Source organism: Cygnus atratus, chromosome 6 (assembly GCF_013377495.2).
Source record: "Cygnus atratus isolate AKBS03 ecotype Queensland, Australia chromosome 6, CAtr_DNAZoo_HiC_assembly, whole genome shotgun sequence".
Lineage (NCBI taxonomy): Eukaryota > Metazoa > Chordata > Aves > Anseriformes > Anatidae > Cygnus > Cygnus atratus.
Window position 1 is genome coordinate 19,270,297 of NC_066367.1, and position 24,024 is coordinate 19,294,320.

Consider the following 24,024-nt stretch of genomic DNA (forward strand, 5'->3'; position numbering starts at 1 on the left):
ACCTTCAGGTATGACAATGTATTCAATTCAAAGCAGTCCAATTTTCCATTTCAAATAACTATATTATTGCAGCATCCTTAGATCAACAAAAAGGTGGAAAAACTTGACTGCCAAAAAAATTATATGAGCCAAGGGAAATATTTTGCTATATAAGGCTGTGAAAGCTAGTTGTGTAAAAAAAACTCCACCAGCAAGAACAAAAAACAGTACAACAAACAACTAGATAGGTACTGAGATGTGTAAAAGGAAAATAAAGTGTAATGTTTCCGCTGTTGGCAGGAGAAGGGAAAAATGAGACAGAGACTAACAGTCCAGGGCATTTGATGAGCTGTTGGAAGAATGAATCTCTGTCAAAAGAATGCATGTCCTGCCAGAGATAAGATACTTTGGTCATACAAAGCAAAACCAAGTGCTCTAAAACTAATGTACATTGATCTGGTTAACCAGTGATATTTACATAATTAATTGATACAGTACCATTTGATCTCTTTAAATTTCCAATTGTAAAGATGGCTGATATAGATGATGATGATGATAGTGGAAGAAGGCATAATATACTGTTATAAACTCATGTTTACCTCCAAGGTATTTTTACCCTGAATGAAACAGCACACAATAATTTCATGAAGATATCCTTTCAGTATATATATATTTATTTATTCTTTATTATCAAGTATAGGAGCAATGTCCTCTTCATTTTGCAAAAAATAGCTCAATAGGACTCAGTTAATAAATCAGTAGCAGTCTGGAATGCTGGTAAGATGCCAGTGAGGCTTATGGTTTTCCACTTGAAATCCAGTTTGCACATACATTTAAGGGTTTTGATTTTTTTTTTAATATATTTTATAGGAAAGCATTATATTTCTAGCTAGTTTCCACCAATGTGCTATGTATATAGTTACATATACTGTCCTGCCCTCTCCTCCCCTCCCCTGGCTGTATTGCTAAATGTAATCATGGCTTGCTTAGTTACTTTAAAAAAAAAAAAATCTCATTTGTACAGGTTTCTGGGTTGGGCTGAAATAGGATCTAATGTTCTGATGAATTGGCTTTCATCTTCATCACCTCCCTGACTTTTGCTGCAAGTGTAGAAAAGAAATGCTGTCAGCTGCTGGCAGGTTCATACTAGTTCTGCACTGAAACACACGAATGAATGAAAATGGCCAAAGGGAGTACTGGAAAGAAAGTGACCTGTTACCCTGTTACAAAGTCAGTTTTATTCCAAATCTTTACAAAACTTAAAAAAAAAGTTTTATTTTTTCATGTGAAATTGTAAAAAGTTCTGTCACATATCTCTAACAAGTCCTATAGCCACCTTTATTGTAAATAGGATACTTTTATGTTGTACTTTGCAAGGAAAATGACAACTTGTTCTGCCTCTGCACTGAGCATGCTGGACTCTTGGAACATAATGAATATGGAGACAGTTTGAGCTAGCAGTGACAAGCCGAAGAGGTTAAGCTTGGTTATAGTCCTGTGTAGGGGTGTAAAGTGACTCTTCTGTGTATTCAGTTTGGCAAGGTGGGTTTTTTCATTTTGGACAGAAGAATAAACATTTTTTCCCTTATGATCTGCCTTTTTGATATGCAAATTCCCCATTTAGTTTCATAGAAAAGATGTTGAGCTGACTTGGTCAGAATTATAAAAAACTATATAGAAGAAAAACAGCTGACTAGTAGAGAATCCTTTAGTTACCAGGAAAAAAGCATAAAATCCAATGATTAAAAGTCAAAAGTAGATAAATTGAAATTATAAATTTGGTACAAAAATTATTCATTACAATTTGGATCAATGTATCTCCTAGAATATAGGAGAAATATTCTATCACCTAAATTATTCAACTGGCAGGGGTTTTGCTGTATATCTGAGGCACATTTTTTGAATTGATACAGGAATTGCTATTCAAAGGCCAACCTTTGATTTCTAGGAGGTTAGAATACTTCACAGGAGCTGGACTTCAGTCTCTGAATTCCTGGTGAGAGTTCTTGCCCTGAATTTTGTCATTAGAAATCTTATTAGCCAACCACAGAAAACAGAGAGGGGAGAAATAAGGGCACCTGTTGTTCCCCATAGTTCTCTGCCCACCAAAGAGAAATTAAAAAAAAAAAAACACAAACAAAACAAAAACATAACATAGCAGGAGGTAGTAAAATAAATAAGTGATTTTGAAACAGAAAAACTCCTTTCTAAAAGGGGGAGGGGATAAAACCCCAAACCAAATATCAATTTACTGATTTGAAAAAAAAATAGTTCCAGAAGGTAAATCAGTACTAATGAGTCTGCCATAATCCTTGTGGTAATTTTGTAGGCTTGTATCCTGTTACTAGGGTTTTCTTCAAAATAATTCTGTGTTCTGGGAAGTCTCAATAGAATGGAGGGTTCATGAAATTTTTGGGCAGTACAAACTGCTCAGCTAAACATCTAAACTCCTGGAAGGTTGTCTATATAGTCCAAATGCAAGGCTTTACTAAAATTTCTATTCAAGAAACATAGAGCAAAGATAATCTTTAGCATATGCAAAAATATCAAGCAATTAATGTCAATGATAATGTTTTACTCCAAAAAATACCCGATGAAAATTCTGCAGGTGATAACTGAGTATCTCAAATATGTTGCTATTATCTAGCAGCAAAACCAGTACTACAACAGGCGCAACATTATTAAAGGGTCGGTTATCTTTAATAATTAAAATTCATGAAAGAATCATAACTTGGCAATCAACAAGGTGCAAAAACATAAAATCAGTCATTCTAGTTAGACAATTTGACTTTGATATCAGGATAAACTGTTGTCCATGCAATTAAATGAAGAAAAAAGGAACGATAGGAATTCTTACCTATTCTTAATTTTTCTATTATATGTGCCTAATTCAGGAACTCTAGAATATTTACCTAGGTATACTGTCTTCTACTTCTCCTAATTGCTGGATTTTTAAATATTTAGATTTTGAGACTAAATGGATAATATTTTTCTCTCTCTTTTTTTTTTTTTACTTACTGCCTAAGTGTGTGATTTAATTTTATTTATTCACTGTATTTAATTCAAAAAATGACTAATAACTTGACTAATAACATCTGTTACTAATTACATTTCAAAACCTACACCCTGTCAGTGCTAAACTTCCTCAAACTGCCTTCTGCCCTCAGTATTTACTGCCCTCTTACTGTGGAGTCTTGCTTTGTTCATGAAGTTCCTTGTGCTGTGATACAGACATATGTCAGTATCTTAAAATATTGCATTTTCCATAGGTACTGTAAGATTAACAAAAGAAAACAGTCTGAAAACATAAATGATTTGATTTTGCACAAGTCTGCCGTATAAGCAAAAATCTTACCCATTGTTTTAACATTCAGAGCATGTCATCCAAAACCAAAGAATGTGCAAAAGGCAATGCACTGCTAAAATAGCTGCAATGGTGCACATTTCTACAATCACTCTCTTCTCTCTGCCAGAGAACCCTGCATATAAGGCAAGTCTCCACCTGGCAAATTCTAATGACAGTTTTTCTTAATTACACATCTGTTACAAGATGCAGCACGATCAACTCTATATAGAAAGAGTATGTTGTTTCCACTATAGTTGGACAGTTACATTAAAACACAAATTGTTTATTTGCTCATCTGTCTTCCTTGCTTGAGGCCAGTAGCTTTCCTGTCTTTTATTAGTTGCAGCATAATCTAAAATAGAAGCTGAATAAAATAATTGACCAAGAACTTAGCTCCAGATAATACTGTCCGTGTGCCCCACTCTGTCTTTCCCTTTTTGTCTCTCCCTAGGGGAAAAGCAGTTATCTTCCTTACGCTAAATCCAGTTTTTCTCCACAGCTATCAGGTAAATCTTAGCATCAGCCTCACAGCAGAATAAAAAGTCAAATCAGCAGGAAACTTCCACGTAAGAGCAACAGGCAGCCCCAGGAGGAAAAAAGCTAACAACCCAACAACAAAAAACCCACCACCAACAACAAAAATATCCTCTCAAACTCTTCCATTTATATTCTCTCAAAAATAACAGTTCTACTCATTAAAACACTGTAATTTTCTTGTGATTTTTAAGATAATATGCCTTCAGAGAATAACAACGCATTGTTCAGCAGACTTGCCAGCCTTCCAAAGCATTTTATTTCAAAGCCTTTTTTGGAATAAACAAATCTGTAAAGAGAACAAATTGATGTTTCTGCTTTTCCTAGTGTTCTGCATACAGGCTATGCAAGCTGTCTTCTCTCAAAATGGGTCAGGCCTTAAATTATTGATTTAAAGTAACAAAAAATTGTTGGGTATAGATGTTGGGATGGATTTTACATATTTTACCTAAAGACAAACTTTAAAGCCACAAAAAATATTTTGAATTCTTTATTGTGACAGTTCTACATATTCAAAAATATTACTAGCAATTTTATTATGGTTATTTTTAATGTTTAGAGGTATGGAAAGTGAGACTGAGTATAATACAAATAACTGAACTATCATATAAGCATAATGACAATATAATGAATCCAGAAGTGTGGTTTGTAATTGATTTTGAACATACTGGACTGATGTACAAAACGTCTTTATATCCAGTTACTACATTCCACAAGAGCTTACTTTAGCATGAATTAGTTCTTTAAGCTATTAGGAACTATCTTATTCATACTAAACTTGATTTGTCCTCCTCAATGTCAGAGAATGATTTACCAAGGTTATCAAATACAGAGTTCATACTCACATATAAAGATTGTTTACCACCTTTTAATGTAGGAAGGAGGCCTGGGCATTGCTGTGAAGAAGAGCTCAAAGCATGTGCAAGTGCAGTCAGATCCCTTGATAGGGGTTCCTGTATTCTTTCTGTGTCACCTAAGTGACAATTGAAAATTCCCTAGTCATACCAATAATGACAAGTCACATTGTGGAGAATCAGAATTACACTGAATTTTGCCACTTAGCTGACCTAAACCTGAATACTTAGCTTTGTGGATAACCACAGTGCCCTGCATATGTCAGCACTCCCACTGTTCTAACAGTAAGAGTCAAAACATCTTCCACCACGGACAGGCTTAGAGGAGAAGTAAGCAATTAGATCAAGAAGTAGCACCAGTGCAACATGTCCCAAATAGCTTTCAGTGGTTTGAGATATTCAGTAGAATATATCAGAAAACATGCTTACAAAGTCAGTATCCACAAATAGAGTAAATTAAGAACAGAAACTGTTAGCATAGATCAGAGAGGAGAACATTACTTTTTGATTATTTGAAATCCAAATTGGCACTAATGTTCATTTTTTCTGGGCCAAATTTTATGTAAGACTACAAGATCAAATGGCAGAAGAGTTAGAATTTCATTTTTTTTCCCCCTAATTCTTGCTACTTTTGTATCTTGTTTATGAGCTTCTCCCTAAACTTTCATGCTCTCCTTCTCTTTATTGCTTCTTTTAACTAAGCTTCTACTGGCACAAGAGTTACAAACAGCAGTTTAAGAAGTCTGTAGAGCACCATATAATTTCCAGTATCAGAGGGATGAAGAAATATTATATTTCAATTGTCCCCTTTAAGTGAATATAAAAATAAATATATACATTATGATATGACTGTGTGTTTTATGTCTACTAAACTTGAAATTTTATTTTAAAGCAGATGACTCATTGTATCATCTAAAGCAGGGATAGACTAGCATCTGCCAACAGCCATTTTGGTAGTGCTTGCCACCTAGTGGATTAGTGCTGGTGTACACATATAATGAGAAAAACCATCTGCTACAAGAGTATTTGAAAATCTGCATATTTAATAATATCCTGCAGACTTTTAGTACAGCTGGATGGAATTGTATTTTGAATGAAATACCATTGAATATTAAAATTTAAATTGCAAACATTTTAATATTTTTTATCCTTTTTCTTACAGCTGTATTTATACCTATTGCTTGACTTAATTTGTGATGGGCAAAAGATGGACTTCCTTTGTGTTTGTTGTAGTTCATAGACTTTAAATAACATACCAGTTGGTCTAGTAAAAGACTTGAGAGTCCAGAGTCAGTAATTTTGCTGACTTAAAGACAGTGGAGAAGACATATATGTATAGTGCCTACAGCCTCAGCTTAATGCCCCATTTTTTAAATCTTTTGATGCTATGCCATAGCCTTTAATTTAAATAGACGTGATACATTCCCCTCCAATCAAGAACAAACTGAAATGAGAAATTATATGTTTGCATAATATAGCTTTTAAAAGGCATCAATGCCTTTTACTTGTAAAATTTACTTTTACAATGCCATATCTTACTACAAAATGCCTGTCTTAATAGAAGGAATTTCACCCATTTGTGGAGTAGAATATAGCATTTTTTCAACTCCCCTGAACGCGAGTATATTTTAGGAGAAGGTGCATCTAATATTACACCAGAATAAAGGTACAATAGAAGAAAGTGAAACAGAATGAAAATGACCCATATTTAAAATTTGATCAGTATATAGTGGTTATTTTTTTATTATAATTATTTTTTTATAGCAGAAAAGAACAGTGAAGTCTATAGCACATATAACTCCTCAGATTAGTTGTAGGATGATATTCCACATTTATCTGTATAGCAGAAACCTTAGTTATGAAGTTTAACCTTTTTATTTAATGCAGTTGTTTGACATTGCTACTATTCAGCAAATACACAGGTGGTTGAATTAGATCCAGAGTGAATGAATGATTTTACTGGGATTTAGCCTTAGACTTTTTGAAGAAGAGTCATATAATTAAGAGATCTAAATAATGCTTAAGATTAAAATAGTAGAGTATACAGTGTAAAGTAAATCCACCTAGAACTTCATGGCTTTGTCATTGACCATGGCCTGAATTTCTGTGCCTGAAGAACCAGTTTGCACATTTCAGAGGCAGGGCGGGAGCCAAGGAGTAGTCGGTACACACGGCCACGGATGCAACTGTAAACTTAAGCCTCAAGCTGACATATATTGGTTGGTAGTTTGCAATGACCACAAGTGTCAAACCTGAGCTAATTGAAATTTGTACTAGTTGTTTCTTCTTCTTCTGTCAGAGTTAGCTTATTTTTTTTTTTTAGAGTTCTGTTACCTGCATTCAGTAACTGGATTTTCTCATTTTACCTCCCCTCTTCTACTAGTTGCATTACTTGGAGTGGTTTTCATCCATTTTGTTGACCCATACCTATCTCTTCCTATGTAGTAATTTACTCTTCATTACATCCCACTAGTCTTACAGAGATCAAAAGTGTTGGTCGTACCATAATACAACGCAAAAATCTGTATATAAGCATTGCATCATGTATTTGCAAAAAACACGTCTGCACACAAATGCAGTCCCCCCTCCAAAACTTTGATTCCTCTCTTTCAAGTGGGAATATAATTGAGCTTGTACTGAATTTTGAAATGGCCAACATACTGAAAAGATATGGAGTATTTTACCAGAAAGTCCATCCAGCACGAGACAGTTAAGAGACGTTATCAGCAACAGGGAATTGGTTTGAATACAGCAAAGTGAGGTTTGACTACAGCAAGTATTCTGTTGTAGTGATGATTGTAACAGTATTTTTTTACTCCTCCATGATTATGATCATGTTAGAAAGGTTTAGCAAACAAATGTATGATATCCAGGAGTAATGAGTTTATGCTTTACACTCTGAGAAGAGTTTCCAATTAATCTTACTAAGGTCAAGAACATACTTTAATTCTTTCTTTGTTACAGATCCGTTCATACAGATGGTTTTGTTACAGCATTTTATGATCAATAACCTATTGATGAGTAACTTGATGTGTAGATACATTTTTATATGTATGCATATATCATTTTTCAGTTTGGGTCAGAACATTCTGTGAGTTCAAAACATTTGGTCTGTGTTCAGTTTGGCTGTTGCTATGTATCTGAGGGTATTTGGATCTTACAGCATGTTACGTGACCATTTAACAGTCATACATCAGAATTTATGATCTTTCTTTATTTGCAATGGCAATCTCATGCCTGAGGATATTTTTTCCCCTCTAACAACTGCTATGGGAAAGTTCTAGTATCATCACAAGGTGTAATACAGATTCTTTTTTTATACAGTGAATTCCTTCATTTTCCATTGTATACTGATTATCCTTCTAGTACTACACAGTATATAAATTTCATGAGGAATATCATCAGCAATACTTGGAGTATTTTAATTAAAAAAAATAAAGAAGTAGTGTAAAATATCCTCCTGTTTTCAAAAAAGTAATCATATGAGTAATTCAATCTTTTGCCAAATTTTAAAAGTTGTGTTTTAGTACCATAATATAAATCTGCACTGTGGTATCATAGGCTTGAAAATTCTTTATTATTAACATAAAAAGGAATAAGAAAATATACATTGTAATTAAACATTCGCTTTAATCTACAAGTAAGTAAGGCAAGTAACAAAACAATAAAATAATTCTTTAAGTTCTTGTGAACAATTAGAAACAGAGGAAAGATTTTTCAGATATGGAAACAAAAGAAAGTCTTCCATATTAGAAAATATTTGGCAATATCAGATACTCTCTCAATAAAATATCCACGTATACAAGTAATCCATATTTACAATATCATATGCAACCTTCATGGCTACATGTAGTAAGACGTGTACATATAATTACTGTGCATTCAATTTTAAAATCTAATTTGCACCACCATCTTTCAGTTTCATTAATGTCAGAAAAAACACTGTTCTGCCTCTGTGTTCAGTACTGCAAGACAGCAAGTACATTAAAAGTAATTATTTTTTCAGACATCTTAAAAATAGTACTTTCAGTGGTAGGTTTTTTAACTTCCTGTTTTAATAGGAATTCAAACTTGGACTGTAAGCTGTACAATCACGTCCCTGTAAAAATGTAACAATGTAGACGATGTTCACACATGCAGAAAACTCCTGATAAAAAAAACTAGAATTCTAACTTCTTTTTATATCTTTGAAAACACACCCTTTTTATTTCCTGTGTTGATACCACTGCACATAACTATAGGTAAAAAAAAAAATCTGTATGAAAGAAAAGGTGATGGAAGGCCCCTTTGAGAAGCGGCTGTAGGAGTACATTTTTTCCAAAGAAAATTACTCTCCAATGTCCTATGTATTTTTATTTAGCACTTGAACTAACCTTGTATGTTGCAAGGATACTTACAGATCTTTTAAATCAATTTATAGCAGAAGCCAAAGTCTATAGCATGTTGAGGCTACTTTAAATTGCACCCACTAAGGTTGAGCAAGGTTTTGGAGCTCGGAGCTACTCCCAGGGACCTTCCAAAGTTCAAAGCAGCCAGAAGCCCACACTTCACACAAACAAAGTATCACTGAATACCTGCTTGTAAGATAACTTCCCAGAATGGATTCTCTCAGCTCCCATTGAGTTTCTACCATTGTGTTTATCCTCAACGTTGAAAAACAAAAATAGAGTCTGACAAACTACCTCCAAAAGTTTGCTAATCCTTGTTTCTCAATGAGTTTTATATCATCAGAACAGAGAAGTAAAGAAATGCCACCTTTCTTTTTCAAGTGTCATGAACAGTTTGTGGAATAAAATGGAAAACAAAAGGCATACTGGTTACTGTAGCTTAACTTTAAACAGCATATAGAGCTGTTCATCCAAAAATTATTTTGATACTTCCAAGTCAGTGTTGTAACAAAGGAAATAACAGATTTTTTTTTTCTTCCCAATATACAATACAGTTAGGGTTTATTCCAGAACAGTCCTTGGACTACCTTGCACACATGCGCACACTTTATATTAGATAACTCAGTGCTATGCGAGGATTGAATGGGCTCATATTCAAACATAGATGAGACACAGCAACAAAGCAATACACACCAACTTAAAGTTGCCTGTGGTCCACGTGTTGTGAAGTGCATCCATGAACTCATACTTCAAAAACGTTAACAGAGCATCTCGCACAAAGACTAGATGTGCATCCACCAGCTGTAAAAAAATGCTTATTGATTTCACCAAAAAAGCAGACTTATCTGAGCAGAACATAAAAAGAGATCACAAGAAAAAATGGTAGCACAGTTTAGTGTTCTCCAGAAGCTACAGCAAATCTCTTCTGCTAACTTAATATGTAAGGATATAACAGTAGGATGCATAACATCATGTCAGTTGAGCACTCCAAGTAAAAAAAGTGTTCTCATTTTTCTTTCAGAAAGCTGCTAATAGTACTATTTGGATTTTATGCTGTAGCTGCCCAGAACAATTTTAGGGAAAACAGATGACTGTGTAGAGCTTGAGAAACAGGGAAAAAGCTGTCCAATCCATTGTACATACTGGGACTGGACAAGCGCTCACACAATAGGATGATACTTCCTTCTCGCGTAATTGAATTCTGCATTAAGGCATTTGAAAGTTGTTTTCTCAAATGAAACAGTTCACCAATGCTAGATGGGTCTTAAGCACCCACACATATATGTAAGTGAAAGCAGAACTCTGGGATGTAGTCCTTGAGTACCAAATAGTACAGTAGGTAACTTTTTTTCCTAACAATTTGCTCTGCTAGCTTTCTATACTGCACTCACCAAATAATTAAACACTATCACAAATCAAATAACAGGAACTGAGGTGCTTTTTGTCAAAGATCCAAAATAATGCATAACCAAAATTGTTTGTATTAACGCAACACTAACTACAAAATTATGTATTTGCCAAAGTTTAATGTGTTTGAATATTTTAATTAGATAGATGCAAATTTATCTAGCCTTAAAAAGGAAATGATCTGCTGCCTGAAACAGTCTATATAGAGTTCTTTGCAACATGAAGAATGGTAAAATTGGAACAGGTACTGCAGTTACCAAGATGACTTTTAGCGGGTTCTGCAGCTTTTACAAGACATCATAATAGAAAGGCTCATCACTTTGGAAATGTGCAATCAAAATAATCTATTACAATTATTCTTCTATGGTAGTAAAAAAGTATTGTTTGTATCTGTGAAATAACTGAATGAGCATAATACATTAATACACTGATTACTAGAAAGAACTATAAAAGTAAAGTGCCAGTAGAGACTTGAACTGCATTATTTAACACTTTAATTTCAAATAAGAGAGGTCATAGAGCTTATGTAGCTTGCTTGTAGACTAACTTATATCTTAATTCTTATCACGATAATGACTGTGACACCGGTATGGAGATGGCAAAATCAGCTTTCAGTTAACTGGTAGTATTTTAATCAAATCAGCAAAGCTCATCTGTTTCTTGGCAGAAAACATTTCTCACTTCAAGCTCCTTTTCTTATCTGATACCACTACCAGTCTACTCTGGTTTCTAACCAACTAATTTCTAGTCTACTGTCATAAATCAATAGGAACTGTTCAATTGAATCAAGATAATAAAATGCTGCCTTCTGGGATAGAAGGAAGATTTGGTTAAGCGATACATATTTTTCTAAGTGTGTATCTATAGCTTTCCAAGACGAATTCTTGGATGTATTGCAGTTTCCTAAGATTTCAGTAAAGGATATGTTATCTCTATAAAATATATATATTTGGTAGAAATGATTAAAAAGAAATGCAACAGATACATTCTGATTACAAACAAACAAACAACAAAAAACTCCAAGAAGTTTTAAAAGCCACATAACATTTCACTAAGATAACAGGCAAATTGTTCTATTTCTTTATCTGAATTCAAAATTTTAGACTAAAAACTTTTACAGTGCAACTCTGCAAAGTGCTGAGTGACCTCAAAGCCTATAGGTCTTAGTTGTTTGTGAGGGGTTTAATCAACTTGAGAAATCAAGTCCTTAAAAAAGTAAACATTAGCAGAAAAGTTAAGTGCTTACAGCTAAATTCTGCTCTCTGGTACACTTCACAGCTTTCACTCATACCTGCAAAATCTCTCAGAACAGAATTTAGTCTCCATAACTTTTCATGACTGTAAGAGATAAAAACATAAAATTAAAAAGTGACGTGGAAAACATGTTCCCATTATGTGATGCCATTCGTTTTTCTTTAAATAAGGACTGAGCATGAACCAATATGATTTGTTTGGGACTCACTGGAATTTAAATTCATATGCAGAAAACTTGAATGTCTTTGAGCAAGCCATACTGTAAATAAAATTGCAACCTACATATATAACTCCATATAACTGAATTGGAAGGAACAGGCTTTTGGGCAGTTTACTAGTACTGCTGTTCTATATATTTTCTTTACATAGTTGATCGTTGGCCTGCTTCATCAAGTTTGAAGTTTCGTTTTCTGGCTGCTTCACTGTTGAACCCCGCATCAGATCTGTCTGCATTACTGCAATCTGTCATGGTGGATTCTGCCTCCACGCCTTCCGGAGCCCCTCCATTGGGCCGCTGAACTTTAGCATTCTCTTCTGGTGGGCGCTTCCAGTGGGGCCTGCTTGCCATCCACAAAATAAGCGCACCAAATGTGACAATCAAAAGACCAAGACAGTTGACAAAAATAGCCTCTGGTGGGGATTCACTATATGCAGGACTTCGCCTTTGGAAGGAGAAAAAAAAAGTTGTTTTAAAGACAATCCTGGTCTAAACCAGCAGTCTCCTGATAGATAAGAGGTCTTTTTAAAAACAAAACCAAAGCATGTCCCAATACTAGATCATTACTGTTCTATACAAACAGAATTACAGTATGCAATGAATAAACTTAATAAACAAGTGGAAAAAAATTACTTACAGAGAAAATAGAAGCTTTTCTGTGATTCCCATGAGAGCTGATGCAATCACTGCTACAAAGATGAGGAGACCCGAATAAACATGGATTGGCATGAGAGCTGCTCGGAGAGGAACTGGAGCAAATGGGAGCAGAAAGACAGCAAAGCCTAAGAAAAGCTAAACACAAAACAGATTCATGGTTAAAGCTTTAGGGAAAACAAGCTGCATGTCTCAGTCAAAATCAAAACCATTATAAAAATTGAAATTTGAGGTGTTTTCAGGTACAAATTTCTTAAGAATTGGCATTTTTATTTTTGAATGGGTTTCCTTGCAAAACCAAAGCAATCATTCTGGATTAGCATCTGGGAAGCAAACATTAGATATTTGATACATAATCCCACCTCATATCAGTGTCCAAACTTACTGCTAATGCTAAAACTGCTACCAATCTGAGTACGGGAAACACAAGTTTTCACTGTCAGTAACTCGGTAAGATATTAAAGGAATGACTAGCTACATGTTTACAGTCCCTTCAATTCCAAGTCCTGTTCTCCCCTTCTGTTATAGATTTATACATAAATGAAGATCAGAAGGCAGTTTAACCTTTTGCCTTGAGTGGACCAAAGAATTTCACCCTGGTAGAGCTTTCACTAAGTTAAAGGACACGCCTCTAGAAGGGCAATGGTCTACTGGCATTACAGAGTGAAGATGTGCGTGGGTAGCGTGAAGCTGTTCAGGGGCCATGAGTCCTCCCATTAGTGCTAAGTCTGTGACAGAGGAGAATACATCATGTCACGTGGTGGTTTCAGTCACAGGCTTGCACTGGCACCTTAAGGCTGTATCCTTTCTTTAGTTTGTTCTCCCTTAAATTAATCCTGCTGCTAAATGAGAAGTAGTACGTGAATTTGTATTTCATCTTGTTTTCATTTCCAGCCTTCATCCTTCTTTTGTCTTTCCACGCTAGATTAAAGAGCCGGGTATTTTCTCCCTGGGAAGCTTTTTAATACACCTTAATCAAGTCATGTCTTAATCTCCTTTTATATCTGCTAAACAATTGGAGCTTTTTAAGTCTTTCACTAGAAGGCAGTTTTTCTAGCTCTCAAATTACTTTTCCAGATTTTCTTTGCATTTTTTTTTTTTGAAATTAAAAAATGTATTCCATAGTATTGCGTACTGGTTTCAGCAATGACATATACGGAGGTAAAATAAACTCTTGTAAGTGAATTTATTTCTATTGTCAAAGCATTCTAAGAACTCATTTTGAGCTTAATGTCTTCTTTAGACACTTCTTTCCAGAGTCACTGCTTTCCAAGAAATAGTGTCCATTTGACATTTCTGTCCTATTAAATTTGTGTCCTTGTGCTGTACTATATTAACATACATTGGCTTAAATATAATATATTTACACTACTATTCCTGCAGGTATAATATTATGTGAGCATCCCCCCTCAATAATTTCTTAATTTTGAGATTGACCAACCATTTCCAGTGTCTTCTCTACTAACGGAAATACTATTTTATGACTCTTTCCTAACAATATTTCTCAATCACTTCAAAAATATCAGTCTGACTGGAGACTTACTTCCCTGGTTGGAAGGAGTAACATCACTATTCTATTGATCAGACAGACAAGGCATTTAGTTAAGTGCCATTGATCATGTTTAGAGTAGCAAAATGAAAAGTAGAATTAAGACGTTATTCACGGTTCTTCATCTTAACCATTAGAAAAAAATACTGATACTTAGTATAGTGGCAGCAGAGATTTCCCTGAAATAACTGCTATTAAGACGAGGAAAATCTTAACATTGTTCTTTCTTACTCATTAGCTGTAGTTGTTCAACTATAAAGTATATAGTTAACAATGCGGCAATATGCCTTCTTTTTTCTGAGTGTTAAAAACACTGTTCCAATACTAGTCCTAGCCTGAGCAGCGAAGGACAAAAGCATTAATTAATGTCCCACACATAGGATTTCTTCCTCCTAGTTAACTGTTTTCTATTTCCACGTAATAGAAGGACTTCAGAATTTTAGGTGCAGAAACATCACACCTGCATGTGTACACTACATGTCAGGGCACACCTGCTCTTCTTCTAAGCCAAATGCAAAATATATCAAGTTAGTTCATTTTAAATTATGGTAACTCCAACTCTCTGGCAATAGCAGCAGTTAAAAGCAAGCACATGAACATTTATCAAAGATTTGCTGATTCAGGAAAACTGTATTCTCTGTAGTAACTAATTTACATGTCAGAGCCTTTAGGTCTGCACTGCCCCCTGCTGCGCTCGTTGTGGTGATACAGAACTCCTGAGACCAAGAAAAAACTTAAAATTTATAAACTTATGCTAACTGCAAAAGAAACATCAACAACAAAAAAGGGAAAAGCAATTACTTCATTTGAGAATTCCTCAATAAAAGCTCTGTGTTTAAATACGCTGCCAACAAACCAAATCACTTGCTTTAACTTCAACAGTTTATAGAGCTTAGAAAAACACTACTGTATAATTGAACAGTAAATAAACCCAGCAAGTAAACAAAATATGCTTTAAAATACTTTTTCCTTGAAGTCAAGGATCCAGTACTTGCTCATTTACATGCTGATTTGCCAAATCACGGAATTTAAGATGGGTATCCTAACAGAGCATATTGCAGGATACAATATATTATTATTTAGGGCCTATGGTACCTGAATTACTCAACACGTTCTTTAGCTTTACAACCGGTTTATAAATACAGTTAGATTCTGACCTGGAGAGAATAAAATATAACAGCAGTCAGCCCAATCCAGCTGTGCAGACTGTACATGTTGGGAATCTTCCTGGCATTGTGGTATTCAAACACGGCTACCATAGAAACAATTGCAAGAATCATAGCTATGGTATTTAATCCAGCATGTATGAACTTCATTAGGAGTTTACTGCACTTCCAGGTCCAAGGTAACCTGTACACAATAATGGCTGAAGAAAGAACAGAAACAAGATGTTATGCCTTACAGTATAGCTTCTCTACGATTTTGATAATCATGCATCATTCACATATTTCTATTGTAAATTAGGGAAAATCTGACCTTTAATCCTCTAAAAAAAAAAATCTATTAAAAAGCTTTTTCTTCTACATAGCCAAACACATAGCATATTCCAAATATACAACTGAGGCGTAAATATAGCTTTTAGGGAAATTTATTACTAACTTTTTTGAAAAATTCAAGTGTGTTTCAAAAAAGTAATAGTAAAATACTTGTCATCTTTTCTTTGTTACTTAAATGGATCTGACAGGAAGTCTGCACAGGATTTTGATTTTTCTGCTACTAGCCAGATTGGAGGAATAAGGCCTAATTCTTATATCCAGAAGATCACACACTGAGAAAGGATGCAAGATTTTTTTTTTTAAATGTTTATTCTCTTTGCAATTTTTCATGATGCTATTTACTAATTACGTAGATATTTATATAGCTGTATCTATTACCTTGATATTAGTAGGACTATTTTACACAGGAAAAGGCTACCCAGCACACGGGAATCATAATCCTACTTTAAGAAATAATAGGATCTGGCAGCTACAACTCTCGAAGCACTGTTAAATGTAAGAAAGATCTTTTGCCTATAGTTACACATATAACACTAGCATACTGTGTTTTGTCCAGTGTGAAGAAAACAACAATTTCTAGTACTCTGATTCCAGATGTTCCATAAGAATATCAGCCTGGAGTGCTCCTCGCCAAGCTCTTTCCTCACTGCTCCTTCCCTGCCATGACTGACCCGTCTGTTGCACAAAGACCAGACCAGATCACTGAAGCCCCAGGTACTTCTGAATAAAAACCTGCAGTATTTCTGGATGTGCGCTAACACACAAGTACATTCAGATAACAGGGGACAAATATTTATGAGCAGGCCCAGTCATTTGACCAATAAACGCTAATGCTTTGCCTGGGCAAAAAGGCTATGCTCCATTCATCTAATTCATCAAATCTTTATTTAAGGTTTCTGCTTATGAAATGATATTCAAATCCTTATATATAATTAGCTGTATTAAAACCAAATAATATATCCAGGTTTAAAAAGAAGTTTCCATTCCAAACACTCATGAGAAAATAAATGTACTAGAAAATACAGATATCTATTACCTGATAAATATCTATTACCTGATACTACCTGCAAACAATAAGTATTTACTTAAGTAATTCTCATGTGCTTTCCTCATTACTTCTCCATAACCCTATCTTTTTATGCAAAAAAAAAAAAAAGGAAAAACTCAACGTCGCAATGAGTAAGTGGCAAATTAATTTTAAAGTTCTATTTACACATATGTATATTGACTTGGATACATGCCAGGAAATACAGCACTCCGCTACATAATTCACAAAGAAAACACTGTTCGTAAGTGGAATTTCCAGTCTACAAGCAGATTTTAAATCAATATGTGCTTTTACATACTGTGTAAATATATAATACTGGAATGAAAGTGTCCCTTAAAATATTTAAATATATACAACATTTAGATAGTTCTCAACTTTCTACTTTTTAAAAGAGGCAGGAGCAAATCAGAAGAAAAATCAGGAAGATAGAAGCCTTGTTTTAAAGACAGCTTGATAGTACTCAGTCTATATGACAGAATTTGATATATGTGATTCAGCACAATGAGCTTATGATCACCTACAACAGTTCCCCAAAATTTATACAGTAATCTTATAGCTTGTTAATATTGAAATAATTGCTTGCATTAGGCAAAATTTAGCATCAAGGATTTCTAACCTAGTACAGCTGGTATGCCAAAAGGTCACAACCAAACCTCAGTATCGTATCAGGATATTCCCAGTAAATCTTCCATGCTCTGTCTATTATCAATAGTTTGTTCCAAGTGGAACAGAGTACTGGACTCTAAATATCTCAAAGTCAACTTGAGCTGAATAGATCCTGGTCTCAGATTTCAGCCTTGGTTCTCAAAGGGTCATGTCCAGGCTAAAATTTTTGTCTAACATTTTTCTTTGGTGCATAAGACACTGTCATCTATTTAACTTTCAAAATCACTATCAAACTCCGTATCCACTTAGTCTCAGATCTCTGTATGGGCCATGAATCTTTTTGTCTGTCTACCTTTTGGAAATACTATAAGAGAAAAGCAAGAAATGCAGATAAATGGCTTGGACACTTACTAGCAATGCCATGCATTAGCATGTTATGTGCTGTATGGACAGCAGGACAAATCCATGATAGCACATTTTGGTTTCATCCCCTTTCAGTAAGGACTGTGTGTGAAGTTAAACATTGCAACTTGAGTAGACCTGCCAGTTTACCACTGAGAAAAGGCACAGTCTCCTTTCCCCATCACCACTTTCACTTCCTTTCTGACTGTGTGCTTCCCCCAACCCTGCTTTGTCACAACTGGTGCTTCTCCAACCAGCAGGAGGGAGCAAGACACTCCAGAGAACAATGCGGAGAGGAGGAAGGACCTGAGGCTTTCAGTGGCACTCCTAAAAGAGTGACTCAGCTGTAATCTGTAATTTCATCTCAAATTTAAATTAGCCTGGGTTCAAAGCACTTACACAGTTATAGCATTTTTAGTAGTGATGTGTTAAAGCAGTCCTGTAAAGAACTTCCTTTATGTACAACATCTCTCTTAGTAAGAGGACTGCTGTTATTCAAGTCTAGGCATCCTTAGACACAGCTGCTTCACTCTGATCTCACTCTTGCTTTGAACTTTGATTTTAAAGCACATCACACAGGGTGGAGTGATCTTGCAATATTTTATGTGGTGTAGGACACCTTGTTCATCGCCAAGTATACAAAGCAAAATTCTAGTGAGCTCTCTAGTACTTCTGACTGGTGAGTGCTGCAGTGCAGTATAATGGATTGCTCATGGGACACCTTCTGCCCCAGAGGGCACATGGTGTGGTTCTGGGGATAAACCGGGCTTGCACTACACAACACCTCCCAGCTGCCAGAAGGGAACAATTCGCTTCGCTCCTCGGATGATCCTACTGCTTGCCTTTGGCAAGTTCTGTATGGCCGCTAGATTCTTTGGGAAACACTTTAGCACTAGAATGAACGAAGTAAACCCAATAAAATAAGTCCCCATTTATAATTTCAAAGGACTCTAAAGTCATCAAGAGAACTGCCTCTTCACAGCCTGCCTCTGATGAGACCCTTGCAGCTCAGAAGTCACTTGCCCTTCAAATTCCTCAGAATTCTAAAGCTCAGTGAACGTTAGAAACTCCAGGAATTAACCATTTTTCCTTTTTATCAGATGTTTTGTTATATTCGAAGCAGAGGTAATTGTGTTTGTCAGATAATTTGGAGCAAGCATTATCTTTAGATATGATTTAAAGATGCAAGAATATGATTACTTCAAAATAGATTTGCACTTGCTCTCCTGGCTGTTGCACCTTGTCCACTATCTCCCTTCTCCCATCTGCGGTACTTCTGAGAACTTTTGTGAAGACAATTCAACTTGCTATTCCAGAAAAAAAAATACTGGAGGAGTAGGGTGGCAGGGAAAGGGTTGCTTATGGGTCTGACAACAGTCAGAGATGGCACAAATGAGGCAGGAGGAAGATGAAGCCAGAGTCAAGGAGAAAGCTGAAAGGGCAAAGTGGGGGAAAAATGTAGAGTATTTCAGCCAGAGTGAGCTGTTACATTGTCTCATCCATTTACCTAATTTCATCCACACAGATGAAATTTCACAGAGTTGTAGAATACCTTGGGTTGGAAGGGTCTTTAAAGGTCATCTAGTACAACCCCCCTGGCACGGAAAGGGACACCTTTCACTAGGTGAGGTTGCTCAAAGCCCCATCCAACCTGACATTTAATTGACTCTAGAACACCACACGGTAGTGTGGTAGACCAGGATTTTTCCTTCTTTCTTTCTCTGCAAGATCTCTTATGTAACATTCATGTTATACTCTTTTATCAATATATTGCTGTCTTTAGGCCATGTCCTCATTTTAAGCCTGTTTAAAATACAAGTTACATGATATTTATAAATCATATCTGATGAGGAATATTAATTGTGCCAGTATCTTCCAAGATATAGTGTCAACCTCGCTGCAAACTTTATTGTGCAGAGGTTAAATGTAACTAATAAATACCATAGAAGACTGACCCGAGGATGAGAGACAGAGTAGAGCGGGATGAGAGACTACCCCATCCTCCTTGTTCTGTCTTTATTCAATTTTCCACAACCCCAAAACCCACTCTGCTGTTCCTCAGTATCCAATATAAACTGTCACACCTCTGTAGATAAAAATATCCTTTTATGAGGTGAGTAATGAGTTGAGAAACCCTCAAAAATATTTTACTCTGCATTAGATCATAAGGGAGATCTCATAATTAGTTCTTTGGAAGGAACCAAGCATTATCATTTACAGACCAAACATGAAACAGCAAGTAAATACTTCTTTGGAGCGTGCCCTGGTGTCTACAGTCATCATGCAACAATTATGATATAAAACTATTTTTCCTCATGTGTTTTCCCTATCTTATTCTTTTAAAAGAATGTTGCTGTGCTAAGATGCACACAAACTTTTATTGCCTGTATTTTTTCCCACTTTAAAGTCTAGAAAATCATCTGGACAATTACTGTGCACTGCCAGTGTTTTGTCAGGTATCATTTATGTACAGGTACTGATCCACAAATAGTTAGTATTAATATTACCATGCCTACAGCTTTTTCATTTATGTGACAAGATATATACAGCAATGTACTTCCCCACATCCACATTATTATGGTCATCCCTTCCGCCTCCCACAGACCAACAATACAGTTCTATCCTTTGTATAGAGTTCAGTGAACTCAAGAAACAGGTGATTTGGTTACTATTTCAAATCCTGCACACAAATTTAACCAAGGTTATTTAGCTATTCCTTTCCACGTTTAACTACTTAAAGATTTATTTTTCTTGTACGTGCCCAAAGAAATAAGCTATTCCCTAGACTCATCCAAATTACTTTGAAATGTAGTTGACAAAAGTCTGCCATTGAATTCAATCAGATCCAGAGTAGTGTCTGATCTGCTGCTGTTTCATCTAATTTTATATAATACTCCGTCAGTCTGCAACTTTGCTTTTTGTATTATGTAACAGAATTTCCAACTCCAAATAATGCTCTATTATTAATGAATTTCTTGTGTATGTTCTTTTTTTCCGAGCCACAGTAAACTTCCATTTACTTTACAAATACTCTTACCTACACAAGGCCTGAGGAAACATCCTTACTCTGAAACAGGGGCAAACTGAGTTTCAGAGGAAATAGAAGCAAATGAGTAGGAAGAAGTTCTGCAGAAAACCTCCCCCTATTTTCTGCAAAAATTCTAGGTCTTTAAAAAGAAAAAGCACAGTAGTTTGATCACAATAAGTACTATTTATCTTAGTGAAGTCAACAGGTGTTCTTCATTACTTATTTATAGCCTGAAATTACACTTCACGTGACCTATTGAGCAACATTATATAAAACAGCTTCAAAGAATTTTTATTGCTCAAAACTTATTTGTAACTTAAAGCCACGAAGCACAGCACACACCCCACTGCTGCTGAGAAAATTAAATTTGCAGCGTCTGTTCAAATCACCAAATTCCCTACGTAACCAGAAGTAGGCAGCCACCCACTCCTCCTGCATCTTCCAGCCTCCGACTGGCTGGGCTCCTGCCGCAGAGCGAGCACACATGCGATCCAAACACCACGTTCCACGGGAATGAATGTCCAGATGTGCTGGACATGTTTCCTGGCGGGGCGAGTGCAATCTATCATTCAGCAACGAAGCAAATGTAAATAAGGTTACTAGCAATGAAATCCTAAGTTAATTCCTCCTATTACAAAGAAAAAATACTTCTGTTTATATTTATGCTTTAAGCCTCTAGAGGCTCTTCGTTACTTAAGAACAGTAAAGTCTTCCCCTCACCTCCCCCCTGAGAACTCAGTGGTAAAACTGGACGAATTTCCACTGTTGCCTGCAACATTCATTTGCCCTTCTTTGAGAAATTACTGACATTTCTTAGTGTATTCTCTGTACATTGAAACTAGCAAGAATTTTGTCACCGACTTTGTCAGAACATACCGTTGGGAGCTGTTATGTCTGTCAAATTTCCCCATTAGTCTTAATGCCATTAGCATAAACATTAACTCCCAAATTTCAGGATTTTTAAGGTACTGTCCGGTGCCCTTATTTTTTGCAACATCAAGCTTTAGTCAAATATATTACCTGACTAGTTAGCATCTCTGTGGTGCTCTATCATTATCTGCTTTTTAAGCTTTCCTGAGAGTATTGCATTTATCTCTCCTAAATTCTTACCATTTATCAACTGTATCATCTCTAATTTAGTCATTTTCTTGGAATTAGCTCATTACACTAACAGCAAAAACACATAGTTCAAACCCCACATTCCTGTTGGCATCAAAGAACAGCGCTTGCCCTCAAGGCCTAACACACGAACAGTGCATGATGGAAGAAAAGGCACTGTTCACGTTGCGAGTAACGGGACGCTTTTAAGTTAGTCTGAGGCCGAACCCTATGCAATCAAATGTTCATGCACTATTGAAAAGTGATCCCACCCCATCATAATAAAATTTTATACTACTCAGGCAACAGAATTGAAAGTTAATTTAAAAGATGTATTTCTCAAAAGAATTTACACAACATCTGCACTGACGAACTGCGCCGTGGCAATGCTTTTGGTGCTATGACTTCCTTGGCACCAACCCCGCTCCTGGGTCTGGCTTCAGCGGTGCTGAACTTTCCTTTCTCCTCGGGAGACTCAAGAATGCGAGCCAGCAGGGACACAGCCAAAAGAGAGAAACTTTCCTTGGGCAGCAGTTCTGGCATTTCGGTTCCCAGCTCCCCCGAACTGAGGCTGGCTAGGAAAACACCTCGCGAGCACTGCGCAAAGCACTCCCAAATCCAGGCCAGGGTAAACAAGTGCTCGAAGGGAAGGAAAAAAAGAAAGAAAGAAAGAAAGAAAAAGAAAACAACAAAAATACACATCCCAGCTTCGCCTTACTACAAAGGACCCTTTGTCCCGTCTCGGTGCGAGCGCTACCTTGCCTTGCCTTCCTTTCCCTTGCCTTGCCTTGCCTTCCCTCTCCTCCCCGCCGGCCGCCCCCCGGCCCCGCAGCCCCCACGCACCGATGCCCTGGACGAAGACGAAGCCCGTGACGACGAGGACGGGGTGCCAGTTGAACTCCGCCGCGCCGCCGTCCCAGCCGAGCCCCTCGCGGTAGCGGAAGACCCAGACGAGGGAGCAGACGACCGCCACGAAGCCGAGCAGCAGCGCCGAGACGAGCAGCGCCAGGAACCGCCGGTAGCCCTCCATCTTCCGCGCCCCGCTCCGCCGCGGCGCAGGGGAGGGACGGGACGGGACGGAGGGAGGGGAAGGGGCAGGGGCAGGGCGGGGTCGGGGTCGGCCCGGGGCCGGGGAGCCGCCCAGCTCCCGCTGCCGGCCGGGAGCCGGGAACGCGCCGCGCGGTCCCGCCCGGGCTGACCCCCGCAGGGTGCCGGCCCCGCCTGCGCCCTCCTTCGCGGGGGGGTCAGGGGGTTGAGGCACCGGTTCGCCGGCACCGGTGGGCAAACCGGGACGAACCGGGACCAACCGGGGCAAATCGGGAGCACGGCGCGGTGCTGAGGCCAGGAACACACAGGAGATGCATGCTGAGAGGCTTCGACGTGTCGTGCTCCGAGCACGCTTCCAGGCACGACCATCCACTTTGGTTCCCAGCGGGTTCCCGAGTGATGAAATTTGAAACAAATACTCGCCGTTTTCACACATGGATGCTGGCGTGCGTCTGGAGGAGTGTTTGGGCATTGTGCTGTTGGGACCTGCCAGGCTAGGCGGTTTAGTTACATTGAGACATTAGTTTGTTCGTTTTTTTTGTTTAAGTCCACTATTGGTTACAATACTTAACTAAGATCTTACGATTAACGTCTCCTCTGGGTGGCCTGCCCTATCCTTCCAATGGGCCAAGATACAACACAGAGGGGTCGTTTTATCAATAGTATTCAAAGTTGCTCCCATTATGATGTCTTTTCTCAATCTCTTACACTTCGTCCATCTCTGTCTGTATTCCTCACGGAATAGCGGAACCTCAGACATGTAGTTACGTTGAGTTGTGATAACGCAACTGTATGTTAACCACAACGACAGGACAACCCTAAAGATAAGGGAGTAAAAGGCTGTATGCACAGAGATAATAGAACCAGCAAGAACTGGCTTGGACTGCTGAAGTCTGTCAAAGAAAGGAAGGATCAGAAGTTTAGCAGGGAGGAAGACTTCTGGCCTTCATCAAAAGACCTCCAGAGTATGCTGGACGACCACCCAAGGACTCTAGCATGCATGCGAATAGGGGCGGGAACCTACGTTAATGATCCTTTGGAGACCTGATGAATATGCAAGAGACTCACAGGAAATGAAATGAATATGTATATATGCCATTAACATAAGCACACTGCC

General features: G+C 37.2%; 1 protein-coding gene across 1 annotated transcript; it reads right to left on the reverse strand.

The window, feature by feature from the left end:
- Positions 1-8,268: 8,268 nt before the first annotated feature.
- LOC118257643 (plasma membrane ascorbate-dependent reductase CYBRD1) lies at positions 8,269-23,050 on the reverse strand. The gene is made up of 4 exons (XM_035565819.2): positions 22,704-23,050; positions 15,340-15,548; positions 12,617-12,771; positions 8,269-12,424 (listed from the first exon to the last, which is right to left on the reverse strand). The coding sequence occupies exons 1-4, from the start codon at positions 22,888-22,890 to the stop codon at positions 12,124-12,126; spliced, it is 852 nt and encodes a 283-aa protein (XP_035421712.1). The 5' UTR covers positions 22,891-23,050; the 3' UTR covers positions 8,269-12,123.
- Positions 23,051-24,024: the final 974 nt, after the last annotated feature.

Bases quoted from the DNA above. Each gene is read 5' to 3' on its own strand.
- LOC118257643 (XM_035565819.2), bottom strand. From the start codon at position 22,890: ATGGAGGGCTACCGGCGGTTCCTGGCGCTGCTCGTCTCGGCGCTGCTG. The intron at 15,549-22,703 runs GTGCGTGGGGGC...TTCTTTCTTCAG, and splicing joins CGTCTTCGTCCAGGGCATCG to CCATTATTGTGTACAGGTTA. The intron at 12,772-15,339 runs GTCAGAATCTAA...TTTTGTGTTTAG, and splicing joins TTATATTTTATTCTCTCCAG to CTTTTCTTAGGCTTTGCTGT.